Genomic DNA, 14,904 nt, shown 5'->3' on the forward strand with positions numbered 1-14,904 from the left:
TTTAAAATAACCAAAGATCAAWGTTTGCCTAAAGCTTGGCTGCTGTTTTCCTTTGGGCATGAGACTTGTACCAACTTTTAAGTGCATGCTCAAATAGAGAAGACATGAGATATAATGCTTGAAAGTAGTAAGTACCTTACTTCACATTGACTTATGGCTTATCAAGAGCCAAGAGGAATCTTAAAAATCTTGAAACTCTGGCTTCAGGTCCATAGTTCTAGCTAAGCAAAGGATGATCTTTTTTACAAGATAAACCAGTCTAGATTCAAAAGTTTGCAGTGATGGATAATGTAATAAGTCCCTCCCTGCTTATGCAATTCTTATAACCTTTATTTAAATCTGAATATTTCAAAACACAGCTTTCTGTTACTGGATCTTGTTATGCCTTTGTCTGCTGGATTAAAGAGTCCACAAAGGATTCCTGAAGTGGTTTCCTGCATGCTTTCCAATTTTTCAAAATCCTTTTGAAGGTGTAGATACTGGGGTTGGACATGGTATTCCAGCTGACAGTTAAGTTTCATTACCTTGAAATAAGGATTAACTGGGAAGTCAAAACTACATGACTTGGTGTAGTGACATTTCACCTTTAGTGACCTGGCTTAAAATTTGTGTTTGGACAGCAAAGGAAATTGTTTTTCTAATCTTATCCGAGCCCCTTCTGACGTTTTTCCGTATCAAAAAAGAATCACTTTCACTGGCATAATTTTTCCTTCATGGCTGGCCAGGCTGAATAACAGGTTTGAATGGCAAGGACACATGGCCAGGGCTGTATCCGTCTGGGGCACAGGCTGTGGCTGCTGTGCTGCCAGGCACAAACATGCTGGGGGCAAACATTATGTGCACATTAGCCTCAGACCCCCACTTTCCCTGCGCTGACCTCGGGCACAGCCAGTGCAGCTCCTAGCAGGATCCCCTCTCCCCTTTGCTTGGTGGTCCTGGCTCAACAACAGTGGAGGAAGCAATTTTCTTTACAGCCTTAGAATGAAATGGTATTTCACAGCTACGAAACTATTCACTATATACTTGAGGCTTACAAGCTGAGCAAGGGGAAGCAACCCAATTTTGAAACCCTCTTTGCACTATAGATTATTGCCAGACAATGTGCAATGAAGAGAGCAAGATGTTTCCAAATGTTTTTTCTTCAATAAGTTAAAAAAATTATGATCACATACCAATATTTAGACAGTGATGTCTTCTAGACTATGAGGAGATAGAAAGGTAGGTCAAAAAAAAAAAAAAAAAAAGAGAACATAGTTGGTGCAAAGAATTACTGTTTTATTGTGTTGTTAGAATATTATTGGAATAATATAGTTGTACTTTTATGGGTTGGATAGACTCATTAGTATTTAAAAACATATGCATTGGCATATGCATAGCTATATTCCAATACGGAGATTTTTGCTTGCCAAAGCCCCAGTTTCACTGCAAGATAAAGTTACGACATAGCTGTTGGGATTCATCTGACACAATTTTACATTCTAAAGTATTAATTATCTACTTTATCTACTTTAAGTTAGTCACCTAGGTCCACTTTTGTGACTGGCCAAAGGAAAAAGATACCCCTGGAGTTATTGGTACCATAGCCTCACATGTGGCATCAAAAATAATTATTTGCCCTATAAATGTGCTTCTTTCTCTCCATTGAGTATCAAAAAAGCTCACAAAGACTTTTGTATTTGATGTGTTTTTTAAGAAACTGGAGTGAGGTAGTTGTTGTAGATACCCCCACCATGTAGATTAGAAATGCACATGGATACTAATGGCTGCAGTCAGTGTTTAATCAACACAACAAATAATCACAAACTTCTTCTTAGCGTATTTTTAATGCAGTGGTGCCCACTATTGTGAAGAAAAAAAGGATGAGGAATAGTTAGAAGATGTGTGAGAGCCCTGAAAGAAAGTCTGTGCCGATTTCAAGCACTGATGTACCTGATGTTTGTAAGATGTGATACTGAACCAAATTATGGCACAATTGTCAAAGAAGAGGGAGATCGCATGATCAGAAAATAATTAGTGAAGAAGGGTCAATGAATCCTTTATTTTTTGCATCAAAATGTCCTGTAGTACTCAGGATAGCCTTGCCAAACTCCTTATTGGGAAGTCATGATTTGACAGCTTCATCCAGCTTTAAAGTTTTAGTAAGAAAAGTTTGGTTGCTGAGAGTTTCATGTCTTTTGGTTAGAAATCAGACTGCCTGTGCCAGAGATCTAAGATGGATGTTTCAACTGCTTTGCTGAAGAAAGATTTGGGATGTGGGAAGTTGTCATAGCCCTGGGCTGGAGGYAGCCCAGCTGGGATCACTTTCCCTGTCCCCCTGAAGTCCCAGAAGCAGGAAGCCTAGCCTACTGATGCATTTCCTTGTCTTTTTCTTGCCTATATTCCTGCCCACTCTTCCTCTCCCGTCCATGATGAGAATGTTTGACTCTTGTCCTGCTCCAACTAGTCTTGGAATGGAAAAAATCRTCTTTGTTTGCACAACTCACTATCTGTCTTTCATTATTAAACCCTGGCAGTCTTGAAGTGTGTATGCACAACATGGAGAGGTAAACACTTGACATGGGGAACTCTCTAGAAGAGATTGAAATACTCTTTCAGACAGAAACAGTGGTTTTGTTTCAAATTGATACACTCTGCATTGAAATGTCAACTTTTTTTGCTGTCCTTTAATTTCCTCTAATCTGTTTTAAAATCTAAACAAACTGGTGTTTAGAGTCAAACAATCAATCAATTAATTATATTTATAACCCCTTGTTGTGTTGTAATTAATAATTTCATTGCTGCCTTAAAAATATGCAAAAATACAATAATAGAATAAAATAGATACATTGATGTTGGAAAGCTTCTAATTTTTTTTTCTGAATCTATTCAAAACTTCCTGGAGAAAATACAAGAATATTCTTCAAGCAGAAACATTCCTCAACAAGATTTTCTTTTAAAAGGCTCTTGATGAGATGTATTTGGATTTCTGAGCAGCTATTGCCTTAAATAATTTAATGACTGAGTTCTGTAAAAAGGAGCCTCACTTACTGGAAAAGAAGTAACAAAGAAGCAGCCTCATCTGGAAGAATATTAGCAGTAGCAGAGATCTACAGAGTTTTCATTTGCTTAGCAGAAGGCATTCAAAGTTTGTAAAGTAGTAATGTTTCCTGCTTTAGAAAAACAAAGGTAAAAAATAGCTTAAAATTCAGATTCAAGGAAGAGTATGAATGAATTGCTTACTTTCTTGCAAAATAAGATGTAGCAGGAGATAAAGGTTCTTACGACTTTAGTAGATACTGGAAGGGTGATCAAATACTGAAATAGGCTTCTTAGAGTAGTGTTCAATGCCCAAACACTTTCAGTGCTTGAGAGACATTTGTACAACACCTACATCTGCTAACTTGGTCAGCCCTTGGTCAGGCTGATGGGCAAGATGATCATTGTAGGTCTCTAACAAAAGTAGTCCTATTCTATTCTATTCTATTCTATTCTATTCTATTCTATTCTATTCTATTCTATTCTATTCTATTCTATTCTATTCTATTCTATTCTATTCTATTCTCTAAGCAAAACAGTACCTAAAACACCCTTGGACTTTCAAGGATTTCAGCTGTTTAAGGCGAATGCAGATTTGATATAATTAAAAAACAACAGTGTAATGAACTTTATGTAGCTAGACTTCCCATTCAAAGTGCTGTTCAAAATAMACATCTGTATGTAAAAGATACTCAGAAAATATAACTGTTGTCTTATTGTCACCTKCCATTTACAGCAATAAAAAACTCCCATAGTTGGAAAAAAACTAGGGCAATGCTGAGCACATCAGGGAATACCAGCTGTGCTGTGAAAACAGTGATTGATACACTGCACACCAAAGAGAAACATTTCATTATTTCCCCATATATTATGAGTATATATTTGGTTGAACGGAGTATGAGAGTTTAGATGCACACATGAATAAGTGCAAAAGGTGTGCTAACAGACTGAACGAGAAAAAGGGAAGATGGACTGCTTAAACTCTTTGAAGGTTGTTGGCACCACCAGATATTAAGGATCTACTCTAGAAGCCTAAAGATAGAATCTTTGTATCTGTATAGTCACAGCACTGAGGACCCTCGCTGTAGTTGAAACTCCTTACTTACTCATCTGAATTAGGTGCTGGAAGACAAAGAAAGGAATCAGTCTTTTAAGAGTTTGATCTCAGTTGTCCGGTGTACAGAATGGAAAGTTCAAGTGTCATCAATCCTTTGAGTGAACCTGTAGTTACAAATCAGTGCAGCACACCAACATTAACAGGGCTCTTTAACTCCAGACYAGACAGGCTTAGGTCTCAGCTTAATGGACCTCCTTAAGGGTAAAAAAGCAACGTAACAAACCAACAGAAAACTAAACCACTAAGGGAAAAGGATGTGTTTCCATCACCAGACTAGTAAAATCTACAGTTTTGGCTTCACTCCATCTAGTGGCAACCAAGCAGAAATCCTCCCTTATCCTTCCACACAAAAGTAACGTGTGAGTTATGTCTAAACGTTAATTTTGGATATGTATGGCATGGTTTGGGCTTATTTGTAGTCCCTGAATTCCAAAAGTTGTTGATGAATGGGCTTTGTGTTCATCACTAAACAAATATGATTCCCATTGCACCTCACTTCTCCTCATGCAGGAGCCCGGAATAGGAACTGCTCAAGAGGAGGCAGGAGGAAAAGTTGCCTGATACAGATGGAAGGAACGATCTGCTGAATGGCTGTAAAAAAGGGATGCTGTGGTAGGAAGGTCTGACAAAAAGGTATTTGTAACTTCTGATAWAGATTTCTTAAGCAATGGAAAGGCAACAGAGAAGAGACAGTTTCATTCATTGTCAAATGTGTCCTGGAGTCCTCAGTAAAAAATCTTGGCTCGAGTCTTCTTTTTCTAGTGTGCTGGAAGCAGACTAGCTCTTACACAGTCTTCCAGGTATTGGCAAGTCAGTCCTTACTTGAAATTATTTTTTCTGTGATGCTTTATCTGAGCTTGCAACTGTTAGGTTTCCACCTATGTTTCTAAACAGAACAGAATTCACAGGATGGTAAGGCACATCTCTGTATGCCTTCAGCTCCATGCTCAAAAGCAAGGGACTCTCTCTGGGCTTACCAGTTCTCACATGAATTTGCCCTAATGCTAGGTTGGATTTTTATGTTGGATTTAGATGCATTGAATGGTCTGTGCAAAACCTATCCAAATCTAACACCTGAATTTTAGGAATGGTTAAATACCATTGTGATCTGTAAGTTTTAATTAAAACATAAAAATTAATTACTTATGTGTGGGCACGCACAGGCAGAGAGACACACACACTATGTATTTTACTACCTGTACATRCACAGTTACACATGCATAATGTAACTGCTTCTTATGGAATTTAGCAAAGGATCTGGGCCTCCTTCTCCTGTATTTTGGATAAAGGACAACAAAAGCAATCCTTCTGAGACTCTGTGCAAAGGCAGATATACAAAGTAATTTTATATGGCCCCTCTATCAATCAGGTTAAGAGAAGAAACAAATATAGTGAGATAATTTTTATAAAGCATAACTGAATCATTCCTCTGTTTTCATTCAAATCATATAGCAATTAGTAAGTGATGATCTGGTTTAGAAGAAGGAACATATTGTTTTTGTACACTGTGCTTTGTGTACTGCTTGGGCTAAATTAAGACAAATAACCAAGACAATATTTTGCTTTGATATCAGTAAATATTGGCATCAAGAAACCATTGCCCCATTATTTTTAATGGGAAGAATTCAGTCTAAACCTTTTTTTCATCAAGTTGAGGAGGTGATGTCATATGGTAAAGGCTGAATATTCCAAATAAATCACTAACAAGTCATTTTGGCTGAGCAAAATGTGTATCAGATATGCAATTGAACATGTCTGGAAGAAAATGCATTGTTATCATAAGACTTAGGAGGCAGATCCTGATGAGTTTGTATATCTTGCAAGAGGTTACACAAGTAACCAGACATTTCCTGCACAACTCAACATTTTTAAGGGAATGTCCTTGACTTTATAACAAATAACSTTGGATTACACACTCAGACCCTGATTCAGCACCCACCGCTGAGTGTGTCACTCTCTTCCTGTGGACCCTTGCATGACATCCTTGTCAAATGCACATTGTAAAATCCATTGCAATATCCAAAGGGCGACAGTGACTGAGCTTTCGGCATTGGGATGTTTCAGAGCTGTGGTCCCCAAGCCGTGGCAGCACCAATAATTGCAGACCACCTTCTGAGACTGATCCTGAGTGTCCTGAATAATTAGAGCCCAGGGAACTGGACCCACCTCCTCAGCACTCAGAAGCTGCTCCGGTGCCCTGTGCTTGTTCCACTCATTGCAGATGCCTGCCCCGTGTGGGGATTGCTCCAGCTCCATCCTCATGGCCACCAGCAGCACAAGGGAAATACTGTTTTGTCCTCTGCTGTGCTTCAGCCTATACACAGGAGGCCATGGACATGTAGGGTCTCTGGCTCCAAGGCAGATATCCTGGAGGATGAGTTAAGCCCCCCATCGGCACTGTGCAGTGGATTTCACTGCCTCCTMGACAGTGTTTGATATCCAAAGGTTATGAGGGTATTTACTAAAGCTCCCACTAATTTGATCTACCATTAAGTCCTAAAAGGTTTTATCAGCAGGAGTAATCCAAAAATAAGCTCAATTCTCTTGCTCACCAATCGACCATGATCTTTTTCCCTAATTTCACTACCTAACCTTTTGAATTGACAGAAAACTGAGTATCAGTGGACAAATTWGACCTTTTCCTGGTGTCAACATAGCTCCAGAAAAGGAGTTATATCAGTATAAGCTTGGTTTACATAAGACTCAATTTTTGCAGGAGGGCTAGTGAGGATCCATGCTGCAGAAAATCAGAGCAGATATGCAAAGTCTATGTGGAAATAGGAGCCTTCCTTTCTAATCAATCTGCAGTGATACTTCAGGCATGGATTAGACCCCAGGAAGGGCATTTCTCATACTATAGAGTCTGTAGTGGGTGAATATTTTCACAATCAAAGTGAGGCTGGTACAAAAAAAAAAGTGAATAAAAAGAAAAAGCTGGCATGTCCCCAGGAAGCTCTGTTTTTCATTTCACCTGAACTGTTTAGAATTTTTACAACTGAAAATTGCTTCTTTCCATCTGTGAAGCATTTGCTTCTTGGAAAAGATGCACAAAGCCAAGACATGAAAGACATTTGAAATAAATAAATAAACTTAGGCATTCTTTGGAGAATCCATGCTGCTACCCTACTGTTCCCCATTTTCTTACACAGACCACTCCACAGATGGAGGGCCTCAGTCTCCTAAGCAATAATGAGTAATGGAAAATTATTTCAGTAAGTAAATTATAGTAGCTCATATGCCTGCAGTCTTAATAGATTCTGCTTCTAAAGCACAGGCCATAAACTAGTTTAGTGAGGGGAGGGCATCTTTCATATGTGTACATTCAAAAATGTTACTTTTCCAAAGTTACCTAATAGAATTATCTGCAGGTAGCAGTGCCTAATCTAAATATTTAATGCAGGAATGGCATGGAGGATGCCAAGTGATGCTGCAGCATGCATTTGAGAGGTAGTTTAGGGCTGTGCTCCTGTTGACATTAAGGTAGTTTAAAATTATTTATATAGCTCAGAAGAGACAGAGATAACACAAGACATTTCTCTGGTCTCTCTTTAACCTCCAAAAGTTTACAAGTACCCAATAACAAAAATAAAATGGCAGTGGTGGCTATTGCCAGGTTCAGAACTCCTCCTGCTCCTCTATGACTACATACCTCTTTAAAAGGCACCACAAAGAAAATTACCCAGAATTTTTGAACTGAATCTTTGCCAGGTAATTGAGGAATTTTCCTCTGCCCTTTAATCTGAAATGATTGCAATAAAGCAGAGAGAAGGATCTCCAAGCAAGGGCAGCACCAAGGGCAGGTATTGGCTCAGAAAGAACTGAAGCCTTTGCATTGACTTTGGCCAAATGATGCTGGCTCATGCCGGCTGCAAGCTTTACTCTGTATTTTTCTCCCTGGAAAGGAGTTGCCAAGTGTCCTTCTATATGCTCCTGGTAGTGACAAAGTTCAGTCATTGACAGCTATCAAATTCTGCATGCCCAGAAGCAGGGATTTGCATTTGCTAAGGGTTTGATTGGATTCAGAATCAGAAAGCAAGTGTTGCATTAGCAGGAGATAGAAAATGTTATTGGGCTGTCCTCTCTCAAAGTGATTAATTATTCAATGTGACTAAAGTGATTAATTATTTAATGGAACTTCTCTTAATTGTTGCTTAGCAGCTCTGAAACAGTGGAAGGAATTATTTTGGAAAATTGCATACCATTCTACGAACTGTCAGGTGTGCTGATTTGCAGCTAGATTGTGGCACCAGCCTCCATGGTCAACCAAATTGGAGACCACATTTACTCCAGTGATTTGTGTTGCTGGAGGGATTGTATTTGAAGAATGCAGGAGAGGAGCCAGGTCTGGTAAGGGCCTGAGGAATCCTTTTGTTACTCAGATTGAAAGTTTGGCTGGTTATGTAGAGCACATAGAACATTTTCTTGCTCCTCTGTAACTCTCCTGGAGAACAGAAAGCATGGATGAGATCTCCTTTGGAAGCTCATACACTGCCATTAAAAGAGACCCAAGAGTAAATCTGTTCTTTTAAAATATTTTCTTTAGCTCACAGTAATTTTGGATACACAAAATATCAAGCTTTGAGAAGAAAATAAAAGAAGAGAAAACCATAAACGCCATGGGTTTGATGCAAGGCTCAGCAAAGCGTTGTTCTGTAGATGAATTTGCAAACCTCGGTTCTATCACTCTGCTAAAATGAGAGCTATCGGGGTCTCCTTAATGTGTTACACAAAAGGGCTGCAGCACACAGAGCCTGGAACACATCAGTTTACAGATCCCAAGAGGGTCCTGTGGAGTCTATTACTTTGATGAAGTGGTATTTCAAATTGCATTACCCAGCAGTTGTTTAACCCTCCAGATGTTGCCCCTGTGGAGTGTTTAATTTGACGTGAAGTGCTGGTAGGCTAGGCCATAACCTCATGTCATCTATTCAGCAGGTCACATCAGGTCTTACCATCTTCTACTAAATCAATACAGGATGACCTGACATAGCAACTTTCCTCATCTGCTGTTCTTTTTTCTTCCCCCCCCCCCCCCCCCAATAGTGAGTAGGAATATCAGAAGGGGAAAAAATATCCAAAGGAATAGGAGAAAGGAAGCTCTGACAGCAAGCAAACTCTCAGAAACTTTTGTTTATCACGGTTCCTTTTTTTCCCCCGTTTGCACTGACAGCCCTGATCCGGCAGCTTGGTGCTGCCATCTGCTGTTGCTGCCGCTGCTCACGCTGCCCACGGTTTGGGCAAATCAGCGAAGRGCAGCTAAAATAAATCAGCATCATGAATAAATGGAAGCTAATTCTAAAGCGAAATAGGTAAAGAGCCTAGAACCGGAATACCTCACTTAACCTTTAATTTTTGGCAGTATTTTTGAATCTTTGTGTAACATGCTAATAATAATTCCTGTGGTCATCAAAAAGATGAGGCATGTCCAACTCAAATTTTAGGAACATTTGCTCTGGAATCTCCTATGGCTTACAGGTCAAGGACCTGATGCTCCACAGTGTTTTGAATGCTTTACATATTTGGTGCCACAGGTATTTGTTTTACAGAGTTGGCTTCCAAGATCAATTAAAACCAAGAAACAAACTTGTTTTGGTTAGAGCAGGGCACTTGTTAGATCACCTCTGCAAAGACAGAACTTTCTGTCCAAAGGCTGGATACCCTCCTGGGTATCAGCAGCTTTTAAGAACATGAACCAGATTCCTGTGTTTGCCAGAAAGAATTCAGTTGGCATGACTCGCCCCACCACCCCTCACTGGGCTGTCTGGTACCTAACTGGGCTGTAGTTCTGCCAGCATCTGGTTTAAAATGTAGTCCTGACAGTATTTCTGTTTTGGAGGTAGCTATGGAAATGAGGAGTGAATTGTTTTTGGGGAGTTCCTCGTAGCACAAACAAATTTGAACTTTTTATAAAGTAAGGATGTTGAAAATCAAAAATATTTTACTGTTATTACACAAACTCTATTTTTTCCTTCGATATTTTTATTTTTATGTGGGAACCTATTTGCACTTCTCAGMCAAATCTTTACCAAAGATTTCAACAGGGCCAAGATTTCAACCTTTTTTGGCCAATGTTAGCACAAATGCGATGGCTATTTCTATGATTACATCTATGGAGAACTGGTACTTAGAGAAAATAACAGTTTACTGGCATCTCTTCTAGTGAGGTTTTTGAGATTTAAGTACCAAGAATGTAGACATGTATTGAACTCACTGTGCCAGCACAAATAATCTCTTGACACATGACTGCAGCCACAGAAATCAGTGCCAGCACAGCWCTCTCAAATTTGAAAGGATTGACCACTTCCTCTCACTGTTACAAAACCCTGTGTAAGAATGTTAAACAGATACTCAGGAATGGATGTCTGTCACACCACACTCTTAACAAATGTGTTTTCCATCATCTGGCTTCACCTTCTGCTGTTCTAATAGCATCCTACGGAGTGCTATCTTTGGCTTGCTGGTACTGTAGAATTTCCTTGCCTGGTACAGAAAGCAGCAGTAAAGCAGCATTTAGGGTGGCAGAGGTGCTCCACTGTAATCCATAAAGCTGGAGCTTGGGAACTTAACAAGAGTTGTGCTGTAATTTCTAGCTCTGAGGAATGGTCCTTACCTTTGCAGGTCCATCCCTTCCATCACTTACCTCCTCCAAAAACACAAGGCTTTGGGATTCCTTTGGCTGCAAGAAGCACATGCATCGTTGCATCCTCTCAGGATGAAGTGGTTAGACTCAAAAGAAGCATTTTCTCTGTGTGTTCTTGAGTGAAAAGGTGCAAACAAGGTCAATGAGCAGACTTGTGCTTACAGAGAAGCAGCCCTCATGCTCCAGGTGTGGGCAGCAGCAGTGGGACAGTGTGGTCAGTTCCTCCCATCCTGGGAACTGCCCAGTCTTGATAGGCACCCACTGCTCCAGTTCTGAGACTGAAATTGTGCTGCTAAAGATTCAACCAAACCTAAACCCAAGCTTAGAAATGCTACTAACACATTCATAAGCCATTTTAGTCTCTTCCCTCTCCTCACTTCCCTCCTGTTCTTGTCGAGCCCAAATATCAATAGTTAAAGTAGGCATTTGGTATAATGCAAAATATGTAGTGAATTGGCAACAGCATAAATCTGAAATGCAGATATGTGAAGATACATTTAAAGAGAGAAAACTTCTTCAATATATTTGAGTGGCAACTGGAACATGAGTGCATGTGGAAGAAGCACTATTTTCAACTCATCTTACCAGACTGCCAGACSCAGAAGGAGCAGTGAGCGTCATCTTGGGGCTGGAGGTTGTGCTCTTGTCTCTGGGACCAAGCAGGAGATGAAAATCACCATTACTGCGCTAGGGTAGATGTAACTCATGTGCTCTTGATTGGTTCTTTGCAGGGAGCCAGAGGGAGCACTTGTAGGGAACAGGTGGCTGTCAGGGTACATGRCAACTGCAACTCTCTCCTTTCCAGGCCGTGCACACTCCATTAGCCAAAGTAACCAGAAACAGGTGATTTGACCTTTGAAAATCAATGGCATCATCATCCCCATGTCTTCCAGGGCATTTATAAAAACATGTTTTACTGGATCATTTTGCACAGTTCAGCTTACCTTTTAGTATCAAGATCTTATTTAAATGGTGCATATATATCAATAACAATTAAAGAGAATTCAATCATTAACAAATTTTAGTCTCATCTGACTTGAAAATTCCGAGTCTAATACCTGTATTTTGGGTATAATTGTTGTCAAAGTWTCATCTTCTGAATAATAGGAACTTCAAAAGGTTTAAACTACAATTCTGACTGTCCTGTATACAGTAGAAGRAATATATTGTTACTGCAGAGGAAAATGACTTGTTTCATGCTTCTCACATAGTATCTTTATTAAACATTTGGACAGATATGCATCCATTTATTATAAATGTAATCTATGGCTTCTTTGTTTGCAAATGCTGGTTGAAATTTCACAAGATCAGGCTTTTCTGTGAACTTTCTGTATTTATAAATTCAGTCACTGCAATAAATCCTGAGCCTATTGCCTGCTAGCAGCATTTTGCACTGCACCCCAATGGCTAAAGCTTGAAGCTCTGCATCTGAATATTTCAAAACCTCTGAACAACTTGACTGGAGTTTGATTTTCTTTTTAAATAATGCAAGATGTTCTGGAAAGAACATATAATCGCAATTATCTGATAGTCAAATCCTTGGTCTCTAACATACAAAGCTCCACTCCCACTAACAGGGGTTTCATTGGATCAAAGCTTACTGCAGCATTTTATAATTGTTAGAAAAAAAGTGTTCTTTGTGCGTGCTGTAGTTCAGAGCTGTAAGGTCTTTGTGAATGGTTACTCTCAAAGCGTTACGGAAGTTCCCCGGTTCAAGGTGGCTCCTGGCTCCTCGGAAAAAGGAATGTGGGGTTCCAGCCTGGGAGGAGAGAAATAAGTGAAAAAGGAGCATCCTTGGGCTAGGCAGGACAGGTCTGCTTAGCACAGCTCTGCGGCCTGGACAGTCAGTGCTACGCTGGTTCAGAAGGAAGAGAGGTGATGCTGACCCCAGTAAACACATCCATGAATCCAAGTCATCAATCACAGGAAAACCTCCTCCAGCCCTATTTGTCAGAGCAAAAGGATTTTCAGATTTTAAAACCAGGAGTCACTGTGTGGTCACCCAACCACATAATTTAGGACACAGAACATGCTTGAATTTGATCCAGCTTAAACTTGAGCAAATATTTTAGATTAAAAAAAACCCAACAACATCTATTCTCAATTTAAAAATTGCTAATGGTAAAAAAGCCGCAATAACCTCTTGCAATTTACACCAGTATCTAAGTATTTCCCTACTGAAATGTGTAGCCTTTTCATCCTGTGCATTTATCCAGCTCTAGCCACCAGATCTTTTTACATCTTTACTTGCTAGATTGGAATAGCATTAGTCCTGAAGTAAATACTTACCATTTATAACCAAAATCCTTAAACTTTTTCTTGGTATGCTTAAACGATTGCACACCTACCACTTCCACCCCAAGATGGTTTCCAGCCTTTTGGCTGGTCTCAGAGCAATCTTTAGCAGTGCCTGAAGCAAATACTGTGCTTCAGAGCTCAACACACATACAGAGGAAATCAGGCCTCCATGCCAAAAATGCACATTCCCAGGGGTTACATTAATTTTTGAGTTTTATTTCTGGAGTTGACACTCAACTGATGCCTTGGACATGAAGCAGCATATCCAGTTTAACACCACTGCCATGGTGAAGCGTGCTGCCCAGAGCACACATAGACCCAACAACTTGTTTCTCTGCCCCTGATTCCAGTTTTGCCCACCGGATAAATAATTGTTGCACAGTCATATAACATCAAATGACAAAACACTACAAATTTTTGCTTCTAAAGTTCCTTTAATCCTCATTTTAGATGGTAACCATAATATTTGTAATCATCATAAGGTTTTAAGTGATGATTTTATGCCTCTGTTGCTAATGGTAAAATTTGTGCTTTATCTTTGCAGGACACTGTCAGAAGCAAAGCTACTCACTGCCCAACTCTTCAACTGCAGAAATATCAGCCAGTGTCCTTGCTCTTCTGCAAGGACCTTCATTTCCCTGAAGTCACACATTATTATTCACTTAATGTCTAAGGTATTATATAAAGTGATTGTGCTGCATTTTCAGCTCAGAGAGGTTTCTCTCAAATGATGTAAGGAAGGGTAGCAAGTGCGAGTAATTTTCTCTGCTGCTTTCATGCTCTTCAGATAAGAGCAGCAGTTATTAATTAATCAGCTCCAYGAACGAATTAAAATAATATATTCTGCATGTACTAATTCATGTAACATATAATATATGTAGGTGAAATGAAAGCCACAACAAATACAAATAGAAGTTTCACAAGAATTTAGTGATAGGCAATGAAGAGGACCCTGGGAGAAACAGTGAAACAACCCTCTTGTGCCTTGCTTTATTCATAAAGACAAATTCACTTTCTTTCTGGAAATGGTTGATACTCAACCTCAGCTCTGTGGGTCAACTCCACTTCTTTTCCCTCTTTGAAATGCTTGAGCATTTTTTGATATGTTTGATAAGTTTCTATAAATCCATTTGCATCAGAGTGCTAAAAAGACACATACCATGTAGGAAAAAATTGCATAGCTCTCCTTCCACATGGACTTTGTCAAAAATAACCAGCTGCAAACAAGAAGGGATGCATATTTTCCATGATTCATGCTGCAAAACCCACCATAGGCTGTGGGACTGTTGTACAAAATTTGAGATTTCACAGAAAAAAAAATGCTACCAGGCGGCCTGATGGTGAGGGAAGACTTCCCAAACAGGAACTGAACATGAATCAAGTCAGCATGAGTCAGATTGTTTTTGTGATTCTGCAGAGAGACAATCTGAGATAATAGCTGGGTTGCGTGAACTACTGCTATAATTTATTACAATAAAAATTCACAATACAATGACACTATTGTGAATTGGGGTTTTATTTTCTCTCTGTGTATCAGAAGCATTGTAATATTTAGATTTCTAGCCCCTCTGTATGAATAGACCCACATAAAAATATTTATAGAGGGCCTCTGTATGCTTCACAGTAAATATGCAAATTATCATCTTAACAAACATAGCAACATCCCTTCTGCATGCTCAGTGAAGTGCACTTTAATAAGAAGACAGAAGTGTGTCACARCGAAATTGAGCTATGATGGGAGGTAGTCAGCCTTAGGAAATCAAGGAATTTATAATTCCATCATTGCATGTGGAAGCTTGAAGCTTATTACAGAGCTTTCTAGGGTGGGGGGGGG

General features: G+C 39.5%; 1 protein-coding gene and 1 long non-coding RNA gene across 3 annotated transcripts in view; one reads left to right on the forward strand and one right to left on the reverse strand.

Moving 5' to 3' along the window:
- Window positions 1-14,904, forward strand: part of LOC130572342 (uncharacterized) — a 31,368-nt gene that overhangs the window by 11,060 nt on the left and 5,404 nt on the right. The window contains exons 2-3 of one of the 2 annotated variants that reach the window (XR_008965210.1): window positions 4,643-4,765; window positions 13,615-13,744. This is a non-coding gene — a long non-coding RNA (uncharacterized LOC130572342). Of the gene's footprint in view, window positions 1-4,642; window positions 4,766-13,614; window positions 14,587-14,904 lie in introns of those variants that run through there. The other variant, XR_008965209.1, reaches the window with a different exon arrangement.
- The window catches only part of RGS7 (regulator of G protein signaling 7), a 224,168-nt gene continuing 221,286 nt past the window's right edge, over window positions 12,023-14,904 (reverse strand). The window contains exon 16 of the mRNA XM_057363970.1: window positions 12,023-12,531. Coding sequence (XP_057219953.1) covers window positions 12,370-12,531 — 162 coding nt within the window. The 3' untranslated portion in view covers window positions 12,023-12,369. The remainder of the gene's footprint in view (window positions 12,532-14,904) is intronic.

The sequence above is a fragment of the Malurus melanocephalus genome, unplaced genomic scaffold (assembly GCF_030028575.1).
Source record: "Malurus melanocephalus ecotype Western Australia unplaced genomic scaffold, MMel_1.1 scaffold_33, whole genome shotgun sequence".
NCBI classification, from domain to species: Eukaryota; Metazoa; Chordata; class Aves; order Passeriformes; family Maluridae; genus Malurus; species Malurus melanocephalus.